General features: G+C 44.8%; 2 protein-coding genes across 4 annotated transcripts in view; both read right to left on the minus strand.

Annotated features, from left to right (window-relative positions):
* The window catches only part of LOC133933464 (histone H4-like), a 408,656-nt gene extending 403,657 nt beyond the window's left edge, over nt 1-4,999 (minus strand). The window contains exons 1-2 of one of the 3 annotated variants that reach the window (XM_062380589.1): nt 4,991-4,999; nt 2,697-3,030 (exon numbers count right to left, since the gene is read on the minus strand). In XM_062380589.1, coding sequence (XP_062236573.1) covers nt 2,719-3,030; nt 4,991-4,999 — 321 coding nt within the window. In that variant the 3' untranslated portion in view covers nt 2,697-2,718. Of the gene's footprint in view, nt 1-2,696; nt 3,031-3,894; nt 3,907-4,990 lie in introns of those variants that run through there. The other 2 variants (XM_062380587.1, XM_062380586.1) reach the window with 2 other exon arrangements.
* Nucleotides 5,000-21,528: 16,529 nt separating this feature from the next.
* LOC133933887 (histone H2A-like) lies at nt 21,529-21,915 on the minus strand. The gene has a single exon (XM_062381126.1). The coding sequence runs from the start codon at nt 21,913-21,915 to the stop codon at nt 21,529-21,531; it is 387 nt and encodes a 128-aa protein (XP_062237110.1).
* Nucleotides 21,916-25,206: the final 3,291 nt, after the last annotated feature.

The raw sequence follows: 25,206 nt of genomic DNA on the forward strand, positions 1-25,206 counted from the left end.
TTTAGATTCCATTTAATCGTGGAGTTACGGAGCCGAGTCATTCATAGGTTTTAATAATATCTTCAAACACTGCGTGTATCATCAAATCACTGCAGTGAACGTGACTGTGCCATCAGGCTCACAGAGCGCACTGGAGATCACTTACAGGAAATGAAGAAACTTTCCAAATAATATCCCAGAGGAGGTGAGGATCCACAGATGTGAGGGAATTGGTCCGAGGCTCTAAATAAATAAATACTACCGTGACAGTGGCAAGGGGTTCTGCGTGCATGCGAATGGAAGGATGAGGAAGAAGAGAGGGTTCAGCGATGTCTGATCAGCTGATACAGATTATATTGATCTGTGATCTGTGATATTTTGTTTTAACTTCAGGCTCCGTTCTCTCTCTCGTCTTCACTCACACCCGTTCTCCGCAGTCCGTGCTGTTTTCGTTCTGTTTTTTTTTTGTCTTTCGTTCGGTTATTTCCACCCCTTGCTCCCCTTGTTACCAAACTGACTCCCAGCTCTGCACTTTCCTCCAGCCGTCCCCTTGAAAAGTTTCTCCTTCGATGTATGTTAGTTTCCTATGATCTGGTCTGGCTATGATTTGGCCTGAGTCATCAAAGCACACTGTCTGAAGTTATTGTTTGATCTGAATTAAACTGTACAATTTGCAAGGTTTTCTTTATGTAAAAGTTAATTTAAGACAGAAATAGAGTATCAAACGTAAATATAAGCATGTAAATATCAAGTTTTGCTAAGATATCTTATTATTATTTCAGAGGAGCGTGACTCTGGATCAGTTCAAAGACCTCCACTTGTTTGCTGAGCTTTCGACAACTTCTCAGGGTCGTCTTCAGTGAACTCAAATAGCTTTTGCCTCATCAGGTGAGCTAAGGTTGTAATGTTGGTCGTGAGATAGTATATTTTAATTATACGCTGACAAATTTACTAAGTGTTTAAATCATAAAGCTGAGAAAAACATCACCTGGAAAAATCCTCTACTCCCTGTTAGTAAATTTAACATCGTAACTTTCACTCTGTAGGGGTTGCAGTGTCTGATGACAGTTCATCAATACTTTAGTTTAATGACAGCCACTGATCAAGTTGATGCAGCTACAGAGCTCATTTCTATGACTCAAACAAGTAGCTGCAATAAAGCAGGAGAAGCTGAGCTACTGGAAAACAAAGCTTCTGACAGAACATGGAGGAGAGTTCTTCTGGTAGTGGACTTTACTCAGGTTCACATCATTTGGAGAGCAGCTCCGTCTGTTGGCTGCCTGAGGTTACTACAACACAGTACGGTTACATGATGTGAGGCCGGAATTGTCATTTTTCTAAGCAACTGTCACTTTTCTATTGAGCAAGGAAAGATACAAGGTAATACGATAAATATAACAACAAAGGCACACTCTTTAAAAAGTATGGTATTTGAAGTAATGACGATATTGCTGAACATCATGTTACATGATGCATGTGTGTAGGTAAAAGTAGGCTACCCCTTCACAGAGTTTAAAGCTATGTTTTATAATATTTGATGTTTTGATATTAACTAACTTCTTAATCTGAACATTGTAAGATGACATCTAATATTGCTCAATCTATCTAGACTCCCTGTAGTTAAGAACTGTTGACGCAGGAATTGTTCTTCTCCACATCGTAGCCTCCGGCAGCCAGTGAGTAAGTCAATAGGTCAGTCAGTCAGGGTCCAGAAGGCTTCAGTGTAAGGCCGTTACCAAACTCCCGAGGTACGAGGGAACGTCAGTGTCTTTCGCACGCTGTGGTGTGCACGTAGAGGACCACTCATGTGTTCTTCATAGCAGCAGATGTAGATATGTGAATTTAGATTTTCACTTTATGGCTGTGTGTCTGTGTGTATATATTTATGTGTGAGGGTGGATATGTGTGTGAGTGTCTGTGTATTCATGTCAATGTCTGTTTGTTAATCTATTTGAATTAAAATACAAGTCAGATAATGTAAGTAACATGATGAATTTATTTAACTTGGCCAACATTTCTTTTTTCTTGTCTCACCACTCTCCCCACGTGCTTGACTGAAAGATGGAATGAGTAATGTCCACTTCACTTCCTTAAATTGTGGTCAGATTGTTGTTTATTTTATAGTGATGCTGTTACAGGGGGTGACTCATTTTCACCTACGCCTCAACATCCGTTCAAAGCAACAAACTGGTGAGGTGCAGCACCTAATCAAACAGCTCTGTCCCTGGTCCTTTTTAATTACACTCTGATATTTAACTTAGTGTTCAACTGATCAAGTTGATGCAGCTACAGAGCTCATTTTCAAAACTCAGAACAGATCAGAATCTGCAATAAAACAGGAGAAGCTGAGCTACTGGAAAACAAAGCTTCTGACAGGACATGTAGGAGAGTTCAACTGGTAGTGGACGTTGTTCCAGTTCACATATCTGGAGAGCAGTTCTATCTGTTGGCTGCCTGGTGTTACTACAGTATATATACACACACATGCATGTGTATAAAGAGATAACAGTTTAATATTAACTGTTTTTAAGGGTCACTTCTACGTTTAGAAATTAAAGAGGAATCTACGATTAGTAATTGTTATGTGATGTTTTGATATTAAATAACTTTGAAATCTTGACATTGTAAGACATCTACTCGGAGAACGACTTGTTGTTGAGCAGAGGATGTGAGCTCTCATTGACTCGGTGTGTGGCTCTTAAAAGAGCCGTTGTGTTGTTGAGCTGTTGGAAAGTGAGTTTATCCGCCGAAGCCGTAGAGAGTGCGGCCCTGTCTCTTCAGAGCATACACCACGTCCATGGCGGTGACGGTCTTCCTCTTGGCGTGCTCGGTGTAGGTGACAGCATCGCGGATCACGTTCTCCAGGAAAACCTTCAACACGCCGCGGGTCTCCTCGTAGATCAGACCGGAGATACGCTTCACTCCGCCACGGCGAGCCAGGCGGCGGATGGCGGGCTTGGTAATTCCCTGGATGTTATCACGGAGAACTTTGCGGTGACGCTTTGCGCCTCCTTTACCGAGCCCCTTTCCTCCCTTTCCTCGTCCAGACATCTTTCTTCAGTAAGATGAGATCTAGTCAATGCACTGCTACGCGAAAACACAGCTAGTCATAGCCAGAATGAGGACCTGTTAGAAGACAGAGGCAGCCGTCTTCCTCCTCTGTGGATTCTCATGGCCGCTGATAAATACGTCAATGGTGCGCTAGCGCCTCCACAGGTGTGGATGTAGGACGGCAGATATTAAAGTCTGACACTTTCTCAGTTTTGTGTAGCAGTAGGACTGTAGCACGTTTCCATCAAGTAGGAATAGTGCCGGTGAAAAAGGCTTGGTTAGAAATAAGAGTATCATTAGGACTGATTGTGGTAGTACTTAGTCAAAGTATGAATATTGAGCAGCCTTGAATGAAAAACAATGGTCACACAAAGACTCAGCTCACAATGTCTCACTTAGCCCTCCTGTTAGCCTCACAGTTAAATAGTTTATCCTTTGAGTCCTTTGGACCCCAGCTATTAAAACCCTCCATAACATTATTGGAATAAAAATTGTAACCTAAGTGACCAAGTATGTAACCAAGTATGGTTTGTGTGTTTGTTAACTACTTAAATAGCTTTTAAGCTTTTAAAAAAAAAAAAAAAAATGACATGTAATGTAATCTAAAACACAACCCCCAACCAAACGTGTTAGTGCAGTGTCCAGCAGTGTAAGCACTTGATGCTTGTGTGGAACTGTTTTTGAAAGTGTTATGGACATTTATTATAAGTCCGGGCTGACAGTGTGACTATGTTCACCTTTCATTTTGCATCATTGGATACTGACCAGTTTTAAAAGCACCTCATGTATGCTTGAAAGTGTTGTTGATTACAATCTGACATTCTGCTGGATTCTGTTTTATTATATTCATCTGGTTTTGTTTGCAGATATGGACATTGAATAAAATGGTAATGGTTATGTGGGGGCATCCTTAAAATTGTATTTTCATCCCCCGTAACCTGTAGCAGTCCACAACGACGGGGAGCTTGTCAACATGTTGGTTTATCCCGAATATGAGAAGAGCCGGTCTGGTCTAATTTCAACAAGTATTTACTAATATGACGCCTTGTGAGTCTTCAGTAAGCATGCACCATCTCCAGACCAAACAACGCCTTGCCTATCTGCCCTCCTGAAGCTGGGCCAGCTGCATGAACTCTGTGTGGAAGCTAAGGGAGGTATGCTTTAATATAAAAAGTTAAGTATGAGAACAAGTAAAAGTACAGCGTAATGAATGTCACAGATTCAAAGTTCTCACAGTAGGCCTTATTAGACAGCTGCAAGTTTGAACAGCGATGTGACGCACACACATTTGAACCAGCTTCCACATTAACACTAAGCAGCAAAGGTTACTAAAAGTCACCGTGTGAGGGCTACATATTTCCCACATATTCTTCCCAAACTGCCCCTACCCCCACCCCCGTCTAACAAACTGCTTTTGTTTAAAGTTGACTTTCAGAGCCATCTCCACAGACACGCACACATGCATAGTATAGATTTCAGTCTTAACAAGCTCAACAAACTTCTGGGCAGAGTGACCATCTCTCAAATTTGTCTTTGCTATCGTACCTTTGATTCATGATTTAAAAACGATGAGATCAACAACAACACTCTTATTTTGGTTATGCCATGGGCTTGGATGGGGTTGAGTGAAGGTTTTTTTTTTTTTTTTTTAATCATTGTTAGCATTTAAAGCATTATGTGTAATAGTGTTTTTATATAAAGTAATATGTAATTAAAGTCTGTTTGAATGGTTAAAATGTCATGTTTACATTCTACAATGTACACAAACACTTTAACATACTGCACACGTGTGTACATTCTGGATAAACACAGAGTTTGTTGACACTAAGGCCTTAAATTGTAATATGAATGTGTTATTGGCTATAACAGTCTGAGAAGACTTGATCTTTAGACCAGTAGGTAACATATTGACAGGTTAACAGAGAGTTCTCACACACGGGTCAAATCGTTTTTCAGAAACGTTTGTCATGTTTAAATGATTATTTTACACAAATAATAATGATCATAATATACAAAAACATGTATCCCAGTGTTACTATGATGAGCAAAAGTTTGTATTTACTAAGTAGAGAAATTCTCAAACTAATTTACAGCTTAAACATTTTCTGGAAATTAAATGATGTAACCTGTTTACTTTTGGTGTTAAATGAGAGAAATGTGCCCCAATATTAATTTAATCCTTGCTTGAGGTGAATATTGACAAATTCAACATGGATATGAAATGTAGCCCTACTTCTATAATGACTCTCAAGCTTCCTCAGGATGAAAAATTCACGGCTCTGATAGGAAGTCTGGCTCAACTTCACCATTAGCCTCGGCCATCAGCGGTGTGTTTGCTGCCTGCACAATTACTTGACTTTATTACTAAGAGATCCTCAACAGGTGCTTGTTTTCACTCGGTGTCTCTGAACAAACATGTGGAGCAGCTAGGAAACGGGTTTTGGTGGAGCTGTGGTGCTTTTGAACTCATTTTAGGAGAGAAACTAGTGGGAAAAGCCGCTGAGCAGCGCTGCTCACCGCGGTGAACGGGTCGTGTTCGGAGGCTCCACCGACCAAATGCAGAGAGCATCAGAGCTCTTCATGACTTCAACATGAAGACAAATAAGTCCGCTACCTGCTTCCTCACTGTCAGCCTCCAGCACCGCTCACCCACTGAGTTTTTACCCGTTTATCAGTGAAGAGAAAACACAAGTGTCTGTGCGTTCACACTGTACACGGGAGCCACGGCTCGATTGAGTCTCCACGGTTCTCATGGTGTGTTCAAGTACCGCCTCCCGATCAGGACTCTTCATCAGTCCTGTAACTCACTCCGTTAGTTCGTCGTTGATCTACACGCAAAGAGAAAGATGGCAGAAGCCGCTCCAGCTCCTGCACCAGCCGCCGCCAAGGTTAAAGCGGCCAAGAAGAAGGTCGTGAAACCGAAGACCGCCGGCCCCAGCGTCAGTGAGCTCATCGTGAAGGCCGTGTCCGCGTCCAAGGAGCGCAGTGGCGCGTCCGTGTCCGCCCTCAAGAAGGCCCTGGCTGCCGGAGGCTACGATGTGGAGAAGAACAATTCCCGCGTCAACACCACCATCAAGAAGCTGGTTGTCAGCGGGACCCTGGTCCAGACCAAGGGAACCGGGGCCACCGGCTCGTTCAAGATGAGCAAGAAAGAGGCAGTGAAGAAGGCCGCTCCCAAAGCCAAGAAGCCCGCCGCCAAGAAACCCGCAGTGGCTAAAAAGCCCAAGTCGGCGGGAGCCATGAAGCCAGCAGCCGCTAAAAAGTCCCCGAAGAAGGTGGCTAAACCAGCAGCGGCCAAGAAGCCCACCAAGAGCCCCAAGAAGGTGGCGAAGAGCCCCAAGAAAGTGGCGAAGACTCCCAAGAAGGTGGCGAAGAGCCCCAAGAAGGTGGTGAAAAAGGCGCCTGCTGCCAAGAAGTCCCCCGCGAAGAAGGTCGCCAAACCCAAAGCGAAGAAGACAGCAGCCAAGAAGAAGTGATCTGTCCTCACTGTGAAACATGTCCATCCTGGTAAAAGGCTCTTTTAAGAGCCACACACGTCTTTCCACAAAGAGCTGTTTCCTCATCATTCATCACCACTGTCCATAAATATGTAGAGACAGAGTTCTTAACTACAGGGAGTCTAGATAGATTGAGCAATATTAGATGTCATCTTACAATGTTCAGATTAAGAAGTTAGTAAATATCAAAACATCAAATATTATAAAACATGGCTTTAAACTCTGTGAAGGAGTAGCCTACTCCTACCTACACACATGCATCATGTAACATGATGTTCAGCAATATCGTCATTACTTCATATACCATACTTTTTAAACATTAGAAATATAATTAGGAAACAGACACTGATTATTCTGCACTTTGTGTAGATTTTTTGTTTTTTTATGAACACCAGAAGAATCTCAATCCTGTAATTCTGAATGCTGAGATGGCGAGCAGAACCCAGACCGTGGATGCAGTGTGGCCAACTGTATGATCCAGATTGAACCTGATCGTTTATCCAGAAGACATCAGACCCCAGTACTGCCCGTCAGGTAGACAGTGTTGAGATATCTATGTTTCTCTGTATCTTGTGATTATATTTTACCTATATCCTGTGAACAAATATTAGCTGTATAATCCATATAATCAATAATGCTACAACAGTTACTTTTAGTTAGAATGATGTATAATCTTTTTGACTCCGACGCAGGGTCAGGCCCAGAGCACGACCACAGAAAGAGCAGGTGTCAACCTGAATGTCAATCTGACCCAAAATACAATTTGGAGAAAAGTGTGTGATGGAAATTCATCTTGAGATTTGAAATAATGAAAGCACGGATGCTCAGAAAAGAGAGAGGACGTGCCAGAACTAATACAATAAGGTGCTTCATGAAATATGGTGAGAAAAAGATATGAAATCCTCCGGAAAAGTATTATCTGCTGGGTCTCTCCACTGTGGCAGGCTCCCTGTTTGCCAAGGCCACAGTGGTGGGACACCTGGTCAGTTGAAAGTGATGTGCTTGCAAAAAACTGCACTTTGAGGAAACAGTATACATCTGGCCAATAACTGGCCAGATGAATTCCCTCAAAGAAAAAGAACCGCCTCTGTGCCCACCCTGTGTCTGATTAGATATACTGTGGACTTAGGATTGAACGGGGATTCTTCTCGACATGATCCAGTGAACCTGGTGACGTGTCCGGCAGAACCCCAGAGACTCTCTGTAAGTATTTCAGTGAATACAATAAATGTTCAATTTCCAGAACTTCATGTATAAGTGTCTAATTATTCCTTCTCAAATCCTGGATCAACAAACACGCTTGTCCAATCGCCGGAGGCGAGTTCAAGTTTAAAAGCCTGGCGACGACAAAATTGGTGACCCCGACGTGATCCAGTGAAGGAAAAAAGGACAGATCGTATTGACGATAAGAGGACATCTCGAGGATCTCGTTGTTCACAGTGAAAGGCCGCGGTCAACATAAAACAGGTGAGCAGCGACCTTTTTATAACTAAAACGGCTGTGATTGGAAAAAATAACTAAATTAACTGTGAGCAAAGAGAAATACGAGATGTAAGTATATTAAGAGTGGAGTGAAGGAAATTGTAAGGGTCTGGGACCCTATGGTTTGAAACCATTTACATTTATTGAAAGGATTTGGGATCCTATGGCCAGGGGCCACACTGAGAAGTGTATGGAACACTGATAAAGTGGTGCACGGAGCACGCACTATAATTTAAAGGATTTGGGATCCTATGGCCAGGGGCCACATTGAGAAGTGTACGGAACACTGATAAAGTGGTGCACGGAGCACGCACTATAATTTAAAGGATTTGGGATCCTATGGCCAGGAGCCACATTGAGAAGTGTACGGAACACTGATAAAGTGGTGCACGGAGCACGCACTATAATTTAAAGGATTTGGGATCCTATGGCCAGGAGCCACATTGAGAAGTGTACGGAACACTGATAAAGTGGTGCACGGAGCACGCACTATAATTTAAAGGATTTGGGATCCTATGGCCAGGTGCCACATTGAGAAGTGTATGGAACACTGATAAAGTGGTGCACGGAGCACGCACTATAATTTAAAGGATTTGGGATCCTATGGCCAGGGGCCACACTCATATCTGTGTCCGGAGTCAGATATGAAGTGAAAAAGGGAATCAGGGATTTCCTAGTCTGGGACTAAAGGGGAAAAGTGTGGGGTGGTTTCCTGTGACATCAAGGTAATTACGAACACAAAGAGTGTTTTGAGTCACAGTTCTGAAAGGGTATTGAGGGTTGGAATAGATATTGGCAGAATATTAATAGATTGTGGAAAAGTGTGTATTTTGGTTGTGTTAAACACCCAGAGAACAGGCGCTACTGAAACTATTTCTGTAGTAGAAGCTTCCTGTTCTGACCAAGTGCACATGGCAATGCGTCCTCCACATCTAAGTTCTGCCAACAGTATTTGATAAAAATTGTGAAAAAAGTAGTTAAAGAAACAAACAAAATGACGACTACTAATGCAACATTTCAGGAGGTGATTCATTTGGCCATTTTAAAAGATATTCAACACAGTGTGGATCGAGACAAAGCTAAAAAGGAGGCACAAAAACGCATCCATAAATGGATTACTCAAAAGTGGATGATTCCACTCGATTCAACTGCAGATCCCATCCCTGCATTTACCGCCAGACTGGCCCTGTTAAACGGGAGGATCCTGGACGTCTCGGGTAAAATAGAAAAAACATCAGATGGGTGTTTTGGGTTTAAGAAAAAACGGTTGAAGAAAAAACTGAGGCGCATCCATAAAAAGAAAACTGAACTGGCAGAATTTGCAAAAATCGTGTGTTCAATAAGCTCAGACAAAAGACAAAACAAACCCATGGGTTCAAAACATACAAACTCCCTGTATCCAGTGTTGCGAGTGGAGGACCAGCCTCCACCATATAACCAGAAACTCACAGACCCGCCGGGGGTAATGGCTCCTGTGTTTGACATAAAAGTAACCGGGGATTTTGTTGGTACAGTAGAAAGTAGAGACGTGGGAAATAACAAGCAAAATTGTGTATCATCTCCGTGCCCGTCCGTGCAAGATGACACACTAAAAGAGGAAGATTTATGCAACGACGGCAGACAGTCACCGACGTGGTCATTATCTCACTCTCAGGAAGTGTCCACTGTACAACAGAGGCTGTGTGAAGTTAAGGAAGTAAGATTCCAACTAAATAGAGAGAAAGAGAGAACATCAAATCTGCAGGATAAAAGACACATGGAGGACAAAGCAAAACGTCTTGACCAAGAAATAATACAGTTAAAAAATACTGTTCTCATGTTGCGCGACATTGGGGAAAGGAACAACAGATACAGAGAACGGAGAGTGGAGGAAGACGAGGAGCACAGAGAGAAACTCAGGCAGCTCAACAGGCAGCAAGAGGAGTTGGAGGAAGGGAGATATGAAACAGAAGACACACACACACACCCCGTTGCCACGGTAACGAAAAAAACTAAAACTGTCAGAATAGACCAACCTCTTTTGATACCATTCGATGCGTCGTATGAAAAATACCAACAAGAGAAAGGGCGCAGGGACACCAGACTACAGAGAGCAGCATATGATCAGGAGAAAAAGGAAAAAGGTGAAGGGATAGATTTATTGTCAGAATATGCACACATGTTTGAACAGAGTCATTCTGACCCTGAAGCAGCGGCTAAAATATTTCCTCTAAAAGAAGGGGGACAGGGACAGGGACCAGTGTATAAACCCTGGACATTTGGAGACTTAGCAGCTCTCCAGGCCAAATTGCCCCCACTAACAGATGGCGCTAGAGCATGGATAAATAAATTCGAAGGCAACACTCAGGGACTCAAACTTTGCCTGGGAGATTGGAGGTCCCTATTAGGAGGAGTAACCTCCGCTCAAATCACCAAAGAAATAGATGAAGAAGCTAACACCACAATGGTAGCAGATGACGAGGCTCTCTTTAACCACAGAGGGAACCTATATGCTGCCCTAAACTTAAAGTACCCACCTGACTGGGGCCTGCATGGACTCTCTGTTATCCCCTGGATTCAAGGTCAGACTGCAGATCAGTACTTACTCAAAGCAGTGGAGGATTGGACTAATAACACAGGTTCACATCCAGGAGGGACCGCCTCTGTAGAAAATATGATGTTTAGAAAAGCCTGCGTAGATGGCCTCCCATCGGAGGTACAGCTCAAACTAGCAGATATTCCAGGATTGGCACAGACTACGTTTAGAGACTGGCGTGTTTCCCTTTTACATCATCTGAAAAATTATGTCACAAAAATAGAAGCCAAAACTCAACAAAATAAAGCTCTGCTTGAGGCCCATCAAACAGGGCTAGCTCTCGCTGCTACTACAGCAGCTAAAAAGAATAAAGACTCCACAGCAACTGTGATGGCTGTTGTAGCTTCACCCCCTCCTGTAGCTGCTCAGCCACCATGGCCCACACAAAGCCCATATCCGCAGGCACCTCACTTTCCCCCACCCTTTAGAGGAAGGGGAAGGAGGGGTAGGGGTTTTACAAAGCCCCGTACAGATGGATGTTTTATCTGTGGAGCACCTGACCACTGGCTTCGCGATTGCCCTAACTACCAAGCGCAGTGTCACACTCAGCCACAGGCAGGTAGAGGCATGTACCAACCAAGAGGGAGGGGTAACCCACAGACTCAAGGGCACATGGCCCCACCTGGCCCCTCGCACAACATGCCCACCTGGCAATAGAGAGGCCCTGTCACCCGGAACCCATTTCCCCAGGCCGATCCCCTGATTGAAGTAGAAATTAATGGCCAGAAAATTACTATGATGGTGGACACGGGGGCAGCACATTCCACCTTGACTGAAGTCTTACCCTCAGATCTCAGCTCACATAAAATTCCGGTTGTTGGGGTGACAGGGATTACTACGTTTAACAAATTTACACATCCTTTTTTCATTTCCATGGCCCACCAAACCCTGCAACATAGAATGCTACATGCCCCAGGCTGCCCAGTTAATCTGTTAGGGAGAGACTTATTATGTAAATTGAGTGCAACTGTGCAGTGTCAACCCACAAACATGCTGGTCTCATTTCCTGATGGCTCATTGTTTAATCTGAACCCATCTCCCTCCAACCAACACCACATGATGGTAGCTACAGATCAGGATGTCATTCATCAAATGGCTGACATTTATTGGACGGTGCTAACCACGCCTACTGATCTAGGCATAGTGGGAGCCTTCTCAAAGTGGAAGCCATGGGTGTATTCTATAGGACCTTTTGCTCCTCCCCCAGACCCTCCCCATGTCACTCTCAATTATCTCCGAGACCCCGATCCAATATATGATCAAACCTTTTTAGACATAGAAGGGGATAAGTGGCTCATTCACTCACAATATTTGTACATAGGTCAGGAGGGCGCTGCAGCTGGTGTTCAACTTTCACCACAGCAGCTCTCATATTATGTCTCCCACGATGCAGTGCCTCACATTTCTCTCGCTGTAAATATGAAAGGTGAGGCCCGCTCCTTAGGGCCGATGGTAAAAACGGCTCTCAGCATGACTGACTGGCAACACACACACATACCACAAGTTTCCTTTTCACCCACAGGCCAGCTGTACAGAGTGTATATAGAAGAACAAGATACAGCGACTCCCACACACGAACATGTGACACGATATCATGGAAGAGAGAACACAGACAGTTCCTCTGCTATGCAACAAGTGGCCTCACTCCCTTCAGAGCTGTGGTCACAAGGACCGTTTGATTTAGGGCTGTGCTCCATTCCACCCCCACTTTTTCATTTTGACACCTCACGTGTGATACATAAGCCTCAGTATCGTATCAAACCTGAAGCAGAAGCAGGCATAGCAGAAACAGTTAAAGGTCTGTTAGAGGCGGGAGTCCTCACACCCACCACCTCCTCCTGGAACACACCGTTATTACCCGTTCCTAAAGCAGATGGCAAATCATACCGGATGGTACATGATTTACGCGCCATTAATGATATCACACTCACGCACCCATCCCCCGTCCCAAATCCATTTAAATCTTTACTGACTCTCACGCCACAACACACTTGGTTTACAGTACTGGACCTTGCAAATGCATTCTTTTGCATTCCCATTACACCACAGCAGGCAGAGGTGTTTGCTTTCACATTCAAAGGACAGAAATACACATATACCCGTTTACCTCAGGGGTTTTGTTTATCTCCAGGCATTTTTAATGAGGTGCTCAGACATACCCTTGACTCTCTCTCACTTCCCCAAGACACACTGCTAATACAATATGTAGATGATTTACTCATCGCCTCTCCCTCAGAGGAAGCAGCCACACAAGCGTCGCTCAGCATTCTCGGCGCGCTACACAAAGCCGGCTTTAAAATCAGCCGAAAGAAAATGCAATTAGTCCGACAAAGTGTCACATTTCTGGGGAGAAAACTCACAGCCCACGGCACCAACTTGACTGCCTCACAACTCACATCCATAATCTCACATCCAAAACCACAGACAGTGAGACAGATGATGGCTTTTTTAGGATTATGTAATTACTCACGCACCTACATCGCTGATTACTGCAACCTCACACTGCCATTACGCTCCCTGATAAAAGAACAAGGGGCTAAAAATCTTACAGCATCTCTACAATGGACAACGGAAGCTGATGCATCGTTCATTTCTCTGAAACAGAATCTGGCACAAACCACGAATCTGTCCATTCCTGATTACAGCAAACCTTTCTTTCTGGATGTGTCTGAAAGAGAAAATTGCGTAAACGCTGTTCTCTTTCAGAAGGGGGAACCCGGTACACAAGGCTCCAGAAAAGTTTTGGCTTATCACAGCTCCATGCTAGATACTGTAGAGAAAGGACAGCCAACATGCACCAAAATAGTGGCAGGAATTGCTACTGCATTAAACAAAACTGCACACATAGTCATGAGACATCCTGTACAGGTCTTTACAGACCATGGTGTAACATCCTATGTGACGAGCAACATGTTTTCCATGTCAGCACTAAGACAAAGTAGACTATCAGACATATTGCTACAACCACACATTACATTCACCTCAGAGGGGATAAACATGGCAGGACAACTGATGACGCATCCAGCACATGATTGCGCTATGCGAGTAGTGGAAGACATGAAGATAAGAAAAGATTTATCTAATGAACCATGGAAAGATGCAGAAGTAGAAAACATGTACACCGACGGCTGCTGCTATCGAGACACCACGACTGGTAGACTCAAAGCAGGATATGCTGTGGTCTGACACAACTCTACCCATGGAGGTTTTGATCTACTACATGCGGAAGCAATACCAGCTATTTCTGCCCAAAAAGCGGAACTGAAAGCGGTTGTAAAGGCATTGACATTGGGAGAAGGGAAAATAGTGAACATTTACACAGATTCTGCATATGTGTACGGACTATGTCACCATGAACTTTCCAAACTGCAGCACACTTCCTGGAAGACCACTACTGGATCAGATGTAAAACACCTGATCGAGGTGAAAGACTTATCTGATGCCATCATGAGCCCCACAAAAGTAGCTATTATCAAATGCGCAGCTCATAAGACAGGGACAGATCAAACCACGAGAGGAAATGCGGCTGCAGATGAACAGGCCAAACAAGCAGCAGGATATGCACATCACATGATGCGTTTAGACTCAGACATATCCCCATTTCCCACACGCACCATTGTAGACGTCATAGAGGCCCAGAGAAAAGCAGGATTGTATGAAAGAGGGGCATGGGGACCACAGGTGACCAAAAATATACAAGGGTTGTGGAAACACAAAGATGGGAGAATTGCACTTCCTATGTCTATTTTTAAAGATTTAGTGGTAGAAGCTCATGGACAATCCCACCGGGGAATAAGGTCAATGCTTCAGCTTATGGAAGCATGGTTTCACCCCCACATGAAGGACATGGTAAAAGACCACTGTCAGAAGTGCACTATCTGCCTCGCACACAACCCTAAAAAAGGCACCACCGCACCCCCAGGAGAGTTCAAACCCCCGTCGGGTCCCTGGCAACACATTGTAATAGATTACACAGACATGGGACCTCACCAACGAAAAGAAGGTTTTAGATACCTCCTGGTGATTGTGGACATGTTCTCAGGATGGGTAGAAGCTGCACCCACAAAAAAGGAAGATGCAGCAGGAGTAATAAAAATGCTCATTCACACCATTATCCCCAGACATGGTTTTCCCAAAATGATCAGGTCAGACAATGGTTCACATTTTAACAACAAACATCTACAACAAGTGGAACAGACTTTTGGAATAAAACATAGTTTTGGAGCAGTGTACCACCCTCAATCTCAGGGAAAGGTAGAGCGCGCAAATGGGGTCCTAAAAACCAAATTGGTCAAAATCATGGCCACCACAGGTCTGTCCTGGGTGCATGCACTGCCCATAGCTCTCGCAGAAGCACGCATGACCCCATCAACCCGAACAGGCCTATCCCCGTTTCAACTGTGTACAGGCAGGATGCCCCTCCTCCCCACAGCGGGCCCAGGAGGGGAAGAGTTTCACAATGTTCCATTGATGCCTTACTCCCCCAACGGATATTGGTTGGCACTGACTCAATCTGTAGTCTCTCTACAGGCAATAACAGACTCCTCCCAGACCCCACAGGTGACGTCGGATCTCCCGGATCCCACGACTCTGCTGCCAGGATCGTGGGTCCTCATAAGAGCATTCAAGAGAAAGTGGGACGGCCCTCGTTGGACTGGTCCACATCTGATCACCGACCGCTCCTCACACACTCTGAAAGTGCAGGGACGAACCGTCTGGTTCCACTTGAACCACTGTGTGGCCACCAACGCCCCGCCTCCAGGAGACGTCCCGGACACTGACAACATCACTCCAACAGAGGGCGCTCCAGTTCCCCAAGCAAGCACACAGACCTTGGGGGACACAGAAACTGATACAGCCTGAAGTGCTAGTAACCTCTCAGAGCTACACCACACCCCCTCTCACACACTGATAAAGCGCTCCAGTTTCCCAAGTACGCACACAGACCTTGGGACACACTATAACTGATACAGCCTGAAGTGCTAGTAACCTCTCAGAGCTACACCACACCTCCTCTCATACACTGATAAAGATCTTCTCGGCGGGACCTGTGAACCGACGCCGGAGTTTTAACTTTGATTTCCTATTTTACTATTCATTTTAATCATTTAACAGAGTCCACAGTATTAGTTTTATTTTTACCTTTTGTGTTAAATTTTTATATTCATTTTAAATCATTTAACAGAATCGATAGTGTTAAGTTTAATTTTGTTTCTTCTGTTTAAATTTCTCTGCATGTGTTTTAATAAAATATAAGGAAAAATGGAACCAAGACAAAGACCTTGGCATCCTTTCAGACACCCTGGGTTATGTGGGTTTAGGGGGACAGTACTGTTTTTGACCATTATCACTTTAGTGATTGTATTTCCTCTGCTATGGTTCGAAAAGAAACTAAACTCAAGCTCCACCACGTCCCCCATGACTCCAACTGCCACCTCTCATATCACCCCCACCACCCCTTTCCTGACCAATCCTACTCGGCAATATCACAAACCAGAACATCACTCTCGGAGCAAGCGCTCTGGCTCCACCGCACCAAAGGTAAAAACCTGTTCTAGACCCGGCACCACATCTAAGAATGAACCCATATGTCTTACGATAGAAGGCAATGCACGCATCACATTTCAAATAGACGTGTGTCGGCATTTCGATTGTCCCACTTACAGATACGCACAATATTATGTAAATCCAGTCTCAATGAAAGGATGGGATTACACGGTCGCATATTCTGGCACAGATTGGGAGCCAAGGCCTTCGGCCTGGTTTTGTAAAACAATAAAAAACCTGGTGGGACTAGCTCGGGGAGTGATCCAACCCCAAGAGGAGGGGGGATCATATCTGTTACTTACAGTCGATCTAACAAAACAAAACATCTCCCAAATCACACAACAAACTTGCTCAAGTTGGAAGTGTCGCGGGGAAAAGTACTCCTCCCTCTATCTGTCCCTAACGGCTTACGTCAAAGGTTATCCCTCAGTGGAACTCATGATAGAACAGACTTGGCCAGATGCGTCCACTCCCTCTAACACGACCTCTTTCTCACCTTTCATTGAACCCGTGCCCCAAGGAAGCGGTGTCCTGGCCTTCGTCACAGATGATCTGACCTATGATAACGTTCTTGGTTCAGAGACAGGGTATCACATGTCCAATACTTGGCTGTTGCTAGCCCAGGAAGCTGCTAGATCTTCCCCTTTTTCTGATTGTGTTGTGTGTTCCGGCCCCCGACCTGTGTTGCATATGGTTCCCACACCATTCGAATACACCAGTATAGGTACCACAGAACATGTATCTGAAGGCACTCCTGACATACACTGTCTATTGAACATAATGGGGAAACATGTTCCCTCACCCAGATGCAAACAGTATGACGACTGGTATCCCATGACCCCACAAAATGCCACACCACCATTCTTCAGTAATCGACTAGACAAAGGGGTTAATTTCACCTGTATAACCCGCTCCAAGGAAAGCAACCCAGCACGTTTAATGGGACACCTTAACCCTACTCACTGTCACACCATGCTCAATCTCACCAGCAACACCACAGCACTGTCTCTTACTGTGGCCCGCTCTGATGTCTGGTGGTATTGCGGAGGGAAGAAAGTGTTCGGCTGGCTTCCTCCGAATTGGTTCGGCACATGCGCGTTGGTTTCCTTTGTATCACCAATCTCTGTAATTCAAGCATCCAATGAAGTTCAAGCCGCGTTATCCCAAGCAGCCGACTTACACCCTAGGGCACGCAGATCAGTTGATGTTTTTTCCAGTAGTCCGGTGTATATGGATGCTATAGGAATTCCCCGGGGGGTCCCAGATGAGTATAAACTGGCAGATAACATTGCAGCAGGATTTGAGAGCATGCCTAAATTTTGTCGTCGCCAGGCTTTTAAACTTGAACTCGCCTCCGGCGATTGGACAAGCGTGTTTGTTGATCCAGGATTTGAGAAGGAATAATTAGACACTTATACATGAAGTTCTGGAAATTGAACATTTATTGTATTCACTGAAATACTTACAGAGAGTCTCTGGGGTTCTGCCGGACACGTCACCAGGTTCACTGGATCATGTCGAGAAGAATCCCCGTTCAATCCTAAGTCCACAGTATATCTAATCAGACACAGGGTGGGCACAGAGGCGGTTCTTTTTCTTTGAGGGAATTCATCTGGCCAGTTATTGGCCAGATGTATACTGTTTCCTCAAAGTGCAGTTTTTTGCAAGCACATCACTTTCAACTGACCAGGTGTCCCACCACTGTGGCCTTGGCAAACAGGGAGCCTGCCACAGTGGAGAGACCCAGCAGATAATACTTTTCCGGAGGATTTCATATCTTTTTCTCACCATATTTCATGAAGCACCTTATTGTATTAGTTCTGGCACGTCCTCTCTCTTTTCTGAGCATCCGTGCTTTCATTATTTCAAATCTCAAGATGAATTTCCATCACACACTTTTCTCCAAATTGTATTTTGGGTCAGATTGACATTCAGGTTGACACCTGCTCTTTCTGTGGTCGTGCTCTGGGCCTGACCCTGCGTCGGAGTCAAAAAGATTATACATCATTCTAACTAAAAGTAACTGTTGTAGCATTATTGATTATATGGATTATACAGCTAATATTTGTTCACAGGATATAGGTAAAATATAATCACAAGATACAGAGAAACATAGATATCTCAACAACAGGTAGTACTGAGTTTAGAGACATAAAGACCCGGACCAGAACGGAACCAGTGAATCTTCAAGCACACACTACACTGGGAACTGAATATATACACACACATTGAAAGGACAGTTATTTTATGAGAATACATCATTTATTGTGTTTGTATTATGTTATACTGTTTTATATTGTGATTGTTTGGTTGATTTTTCAATAAATTGGTAATTTGTTCAACTAGTTCTTTGAAATAAACTAGTACTCAACGATAATATATATATATATATATATATATTATTGTTGATACTAGATACTAGACCCACTTATCTGGGTCTAGTTTTAGAAAAAAGCACTAAATATCGACATAAATTCCTATATATATATATATATATATATATATATGTATATAATATAAATAATAACAATAACAATAATAAACACATATTTCTTATAATTACCCTGATGGTAATAGGTTATTTCATCTCTTTTATATGTAAGTCAATCTTACGTGCTGTTCTTTCATAATTAGTCAATATTACAGGTTGCTCCTTTATAAGTAAGTCAAATAATCAAATGACCTATGGTATCAAAGGAGCCAATTATCTATGTGACATGACAGCATCATAGGATCAAATTATCTAAGGATATGATCTTTGAATTGATTTGAACAGTGTTAGGTAATATATATATTATATATAATTATCAATAATAACAATAATAAAACAAATATTTCACAATCACTCTCACTCCTCCTTGTCTTAATATAGCAGCTCCCCTCATGTTCCCATCGCCATTGTTTGTATACACATCTCCCATCTATTCATTCTGCACTTCTCTCATTTGGATTTCAAATCACTGTGTTCCTTGTAAACATATGTCATCATTACTCATCCTATATATCTGATGTATTTTGTTTTTCAGCCCCCTGGTATTTAATGAAATTAGTGTTAGCATTATTAGTATTCTTGTTTTCAATCTTTATTCTTACTCTTACTTTTCTTATTCATCCTCATTTGCCTCTCTGTGTTCTGTCTTTTCCTTATTGGTGTTACTTTTTCCATTAATTCCATGTCTGTTTCAGATCCTGGCGACATAGACGTTGCCTAGGGATGTTCAGCGATATCGCCATTACTTTATATACCATACTTTTTAAAGAGTCTGCCTTAGTTGTTATATTTATCGTTTTACCTCGTGTATTTCCTTGCTAAATAGAAAAGTGACAGCTGCTTAGAAAAATGACAATTCCAGCCTCACATCATGTAACCATACTGTGCTGTAGTAACCTCAGACAGCCAACAGATGGAGTTGCTCTACAAATGATGTGAACCTGAGAAAAGTCCACTACCAGAAGAACTCTCTTCCATGTTCTGTACGAAGCTTTGTTTTCCAGTAGCTCAGCTTCTCCTGCTTTATTGCAGCTACTTGTTTGAGTCATAGAAATGAGCTCTGTAGCTGCATCAACTTGATCAGTGTCTGTCATTAAACTAAAGTATTGGTGAACTGTCATCAGACACTGCAACACCAACAGAGGGAAAGTCACAAAGTTACATTTACTAACAGGGAGTAGAGAGTTTTTCCAGGTGATGTTTTTCTCAGCTTTATGATTTAAACACCAAGTAAATGTTTCAGCTTATAATTAAAATATACTATCTCAAGACCAACATTACAACCTTCGCTCACCTGATGAGGCCACAGCTATTTGAGTTCACTGAAGAAGACTCTGAGAAGTCGTCGAAAGCTCAGCAAACAAGTGGAGGTCTTGGTTGAACTGATCCAGAGTCCTGCTCCTCTGGGGAAAAAGAGTAAACTTCAGTGCTCAACACGTTTATTGAGAAATCCAAACCATTCAGATGGTGACAGAGCTCCATGCACTGTCACACCAGAAGAATCACAGGAGAAAATGTATACAAAAATAATAATGATGGCTGAGTTCCATTTAGCTGCTCCACTTCAATGGTCCTGGTGTTGTGAATGCTGGATAACTGTCATGTGTACTGGGGCACTTTAATACAACAGAGGACCTGGTCAATGTTTTGAATGAAAACCTGTCTCATGTGAAACACGTCTATAATCCCACATGTGACCGGATACACAGCACCTAACTTTTAAAAGCAGATTTTACAGATTAAGCAAAGGTACCAGAGTGATTGTTTATGACTACAATACTATCTTATGATAGTTTGTAAGATGTTTAACCAATAGCTCTCTTTACTTCTCACCCTATATTTGCAGAATGACAAATGTAAAGAGCGTTCAAATTGCATTAAATCTGTTCTACCCACACTAGTTTCTATTTCATTGGGAAGATAGTATGTGTTGTTTTTGCATTCATACCGTCCATCATGAGAGATGTATGCCATGGATCCATGAACCTTAGACGTACTGAAATTTGAAGTGTGTATCTTTTATATTTAAACTTCCATATGAGTGATGGTTTCCTCACCAGGTGACACAAACATCTGACTCAGAATGAACCATACCAATGAATACATATTGAATGCTAGTGGCCTGCAGAGGGTGGTGAAAACTGCCCAACACATCACTGGTTCCTCACTCCCCACCATTGAGGCTGTCCAGAGCAAGAGATGTCTGCGAGGGCTCGCAGCATTGTCAAGGGCAGCTCACAACCCAGCCACAGACTGTTTGCCCACCTCCCTTCTGGGAGACGCTACAGGGTCCTCCGTTCCCGGACCAGCAGGTCCAGGAACAGCTTCATCCCTGTGGCTGTCACCCTGCTAAACTCTGCACCACAGTAAAAGCAGCTGCCCCGCACCACACACAGCTCCTCCAGTGACTATACTTCCCTCCTCCACCCTGGCTTGGACTGCCACCCACCGTCCTCCAACCATTAAACATTTGCACTAGACTGCTACTTATTTTTTTTGTTTACTACTGTATAATCCCACCAATAGTGTATTCATATTCATATATATTGATCTTGCTCATAGTATATTCATCGTTCTTATATAATAAAATACCTCTTAATACTGCTCTATTCCATATATATTTATTACTGTACATATCTTATGTATTTACAAATTTTACTTCACATTTTCCGTTTTTTTAAATTTGCACATTACTCTGCACTTTTACTGCCTTTATTGCACTTCTGGTTATATATAAGCACTTCTACTGTGCAATGAGATTAAAGTTGAATCTAATATAATCTAAAAATGACTTGTGCGTGTGCTTTAAATTGATGGGTGATATGAGGAGTTTTGTTCTTCAGAGGTGAGTGTGTGGCTCTTAAAAGAGCCTTTGTGTCGTTGGTTTCCAGCAGCTTTGCTTTACTTTACTTGGACTTGGGGGCCTTCTCGGTCTTCTTGGGCAGAAGAACAGCCTGGATGTTGGGCAGCACGCCGCCCTGAGCGATGGTCACTCCGCCCAGGAGTTTGTTGAGCTCCTCGTCGTTGCGGACGGCCAGCTGCAGGTGGCGGGGGATGATTCGGCTCTTCTTGTTGTCGCGGGCGGCGTTTCCAGCCAGCTCCAGGATCTCAGCGGTGAGGTACTCCAGCACAGCCGCCAGGTAGACGGGGGCGCCGGCACCAACGCGATGTGCGTAGTTGCCTTTACGCAGCAGTCTGTGAACACGACCGACGGGGAACTGGAGCCCAGCGCGGGAAGAGCGAGTCTTTGCCTTCGCTCTGGCCTTTCCGCCGGTTTTGCCTCTGCCTGACATTATGGATGTAGATTGTTTCCTAACACACGTCAAAAGAAACTGCGGTGGAGAGCATGATCACTCCCCTATATATAAGCGGATCGCGCGGGACGGTTCATGCCAGACCAACCAGAATAGAAGCCTCTAGCTGAGCAGCGGGGGATGGTCGACCCTTTTGTCGAACGTTAGTTACGTATTGTAACTCAAGATTCTATGAGTATAGGCGCAGCCCTTTAAGGCTATCGCTAGTGGGTTTATCCCTCGCGCGCATGCGCAGCACTGAAAACTTTAGTCCACGCCCACCAACGGTGGGCCCCGCCCCGGTCTCACCTGCATAAATTCGGGTGAGACCGGCCGCTCGCTTCCCTACTAATAGCTTTTTCTTCAGCCATAGAGGAAAACCAGTGAGGCCCAAGACTTAAAGGGCTGCGCCTATACTCATAGAATCTTGAGTTACAATACGTAACTAACGTTCTATATCGTATAGGCTTCGCCCTTTAAGGCTATCGCTAGTGGGTTAAAGGCGAAGCTCGATGTAGTCCATGCCTCACTGGGTCTGTACAGTACCACAAGCATAAACACATCTGCCTAATAACCATCAACCATTCCAGACGTCGTGATGGAATAATGTAAAATATTCCAATATGGAATGGTCAGGAAAAGCCTACTGCTGTAAGATGTGGCAGACGAAGTTACGCACTGTAACAGTCCAACAAATACAGAGTAGAAACCAAACGTCTCTCCCCATCTCCAAAGATGGGAGGGAGAACGTCATACAGAGGCATCCAATAATCCATCACTCTGACAAAACACTTAGTACAGAGTGAGTCATGGAAAAACGGGAAACATCCCGCAGATAAAAGCGGATGAAGGAACAGGGAGAAGACCAGGAAGCTGCAGTGCAGATATCCTCTACCGTCATTCCTCCATGCAGAGCCGCCGAGGAAGAAATTCCTCTGGTGGAATGAGCTCTGATGCTCTGTGGGGGGTCCATGCCTGATGAGAGGTAAGCCTGTGAAACGGCCTCACAAAGCCAATGAGACAGGCGCTGTGCCGACAGAGGGAGCCCTTGAGAATGCTTCCTGTAATGCACAAACAGACGCTGAGAACGTCTCACCGGGGCCGTGCGCGCCACATAACAGGCCAGCGCGCGCACAGGACAGAGAAGATGGGAAGTTGCCTCTTCCTCTGAATTGTGAGGGGGTGGGAAAAAACCCTCCAAAGTGATCACTCTGGATCGGAAAGAACTTGTGATGCTTTTAGGAGTAAAAGCAGGATTAGGGCGTAGAATAGCCGAGCTGCCGTCTCCTTGGATCCGAAGACATGAAGGTGCCACAGAGAGAGCAGACAAATCACTAACCCTCTTTGCAGATGTCAAAGCCAACAACAAAGCTGTTTTGATTGACAACAATTTAAGTGGAATTTGCTCCAATGGTTCAAAAGGAGCTTTCACCAAAGCACGTAAAACCAATGCTAAATCCCACTGAGGGGCCAAAGAACGTGACACTGGCCTGTCTCTTCTTACGCCCCTCAGGAAACGCTTTGTCAGAGGATGACTGAACACTGTTCTGCCACCGAACCCCTCATGACAGGAAGAAATAGCAGCAGCGTATGTCTTCACCGTGCTGAAAGCCAAATTCCTATCCATCAAAAGCTGGAGGAATGACAATACCTGAGGCAGGGGACACACCGTGGGATCCAGACTCCTGTCTACACACCAACGCTGAAAAGCGCTCCATTTGGATGTGTATGAAGCTCTGGTAGAGGCGGCCCTGGCGCCCTGGATAGTGCGCACAACATCTTGAGAGAGACCCTGCCTCTCTAAATGTTCCCGTTCAGCGGCCAGGCCCACAGACGCTGACCTATCTTCGGGTAATTCCTGATCGCTCCTCCTGCTTGAGAGAGAGCGTCTCCGCGCCACGGAAGTTCCCATGGCAACCCTGAGATCAGCCGTTGCAGACATGGAAACCATGACGCGCCCGTGCGCTCCGGAGCTACGAGGATGGCTGACAGCCGTTCCTCCAGTACTCGATCCAAGAACCGTGGAATCAATGGACCCGGTGGAAAAGCGTAAAGAAGCGTCCTGGGCCACGGCCGATGCGCTAACGCGTCCACTCCCAGCGGAGGATTGTCCCGCACGCTCAGAGAAAACCACAGAGCGCACTGTGCGTTTCCGCGAGAGGCGAACAGATCCACCTCTGCTTTGCCGAACCTGTTCCAAATCTGAATCACCAGTTCGGGATGAAGGCTCCAATCCCCGTGTCGAGGACCTCCCCTCGACATGATGTCCGCTCCCGTGTTCAAAACACCGGGAATATACACTGCTCTGACTGAGAGAAAGTGTGTGTGTGTCCACAGCAGCAGCCGCCTCGCTATGTTCAGCAGCTGCGCGGAGCGCACTCCTCCTTGGCGATTTATGTAGGCTGCTGTCGCCTTGTTGTCTGTGCGGATCAGGATGTGTTGATCCCGCAGCAGTGACGCAAAATGCTGGAGTACTTTCCACACCGTGAGGAGCTCCAGCGCGTTTATGTGGAGAGACATGTGAGCTGGCCACTGTCCTCCCACCACTTGCGACAGACACGTTCCCCCCCATCCCGAGAGAGATGCGTCTGTGAACACTGAAAAGTGTGATGCAGCTCTGCCCAGCGGCACTCCCGCTGACAGTGTGCGGGAATTCTTCCAGTGAAGAAGATCTGCGTTCACTGAGGGAGGAACGACTACCATGCGTCTTCGCTGCCGCACAGGATCGACGTGCAGACGAATGAACCATCTCTGCAGACGTCTCATGTGTAACAGACCCAGGGGCACTACCACGTGACCTGCTGACATCATGCCCAGCAGGCGCATGACAGAGAGAGCTGTCACAACATTGGGGGGCGTGACGCGGCGGAGAAGAGCTGTCAAAGCCTCTGTTCTCTGCTGTGAGAGCCGCGCTCTCATGCTGACGGAGTCTAACTCCACCCCCAGATACGTCACGAACTGGGCGGGGAGAGCGGAGCTTTTCTTCCAGTTGATTGTGAAGCCCAGACTCGACAGATGACACACCAGTGTTTTTGTCTTTAAAACAGCTTCTTCCCTGGAGCGAGCTAATAATAGCAGGTCGTCCAGGTAGAATAGCACTCTCATCCCTGTCCTGCGCAACGGCTCCAGCGCCGTTTCCACACACTTGGAGAAAGTGCGTGGAGCCAGAGAGTAACCGAATGGCAGGCGGTTGTACTGGTACTGTATCCCCTGGAATGAGAAGCGCAGATATCTCCTGTGCTTCGACACGACCGACACGTGGAAATATGCGTCCTTCAGATCTATGGAGGT

This window comes from Platichthys flesus, chromosome 22 (genome assembly GCF_949316205.1).
Source record: "Platichthys flesus chromosome 22, fPlaFle2.1, whole genome shotgun sequence".
NCBI classification, from domain to species: Eukaryota; Metazoa; Chordata; class Actinopteri; order Pleuronectiformes; family Pleuronectidae; genus Platichthys; species Platichthys flesus.

Coding starts and splice junctions, on each gene's coding strand:
- LOC133933887 (XM_062381126.1), bottom strand. CDS start 21,915: ATGTCAGGCAGAGGCAAAACCGGCGGAAAGGCCAGAGCGAAGGCAAAG.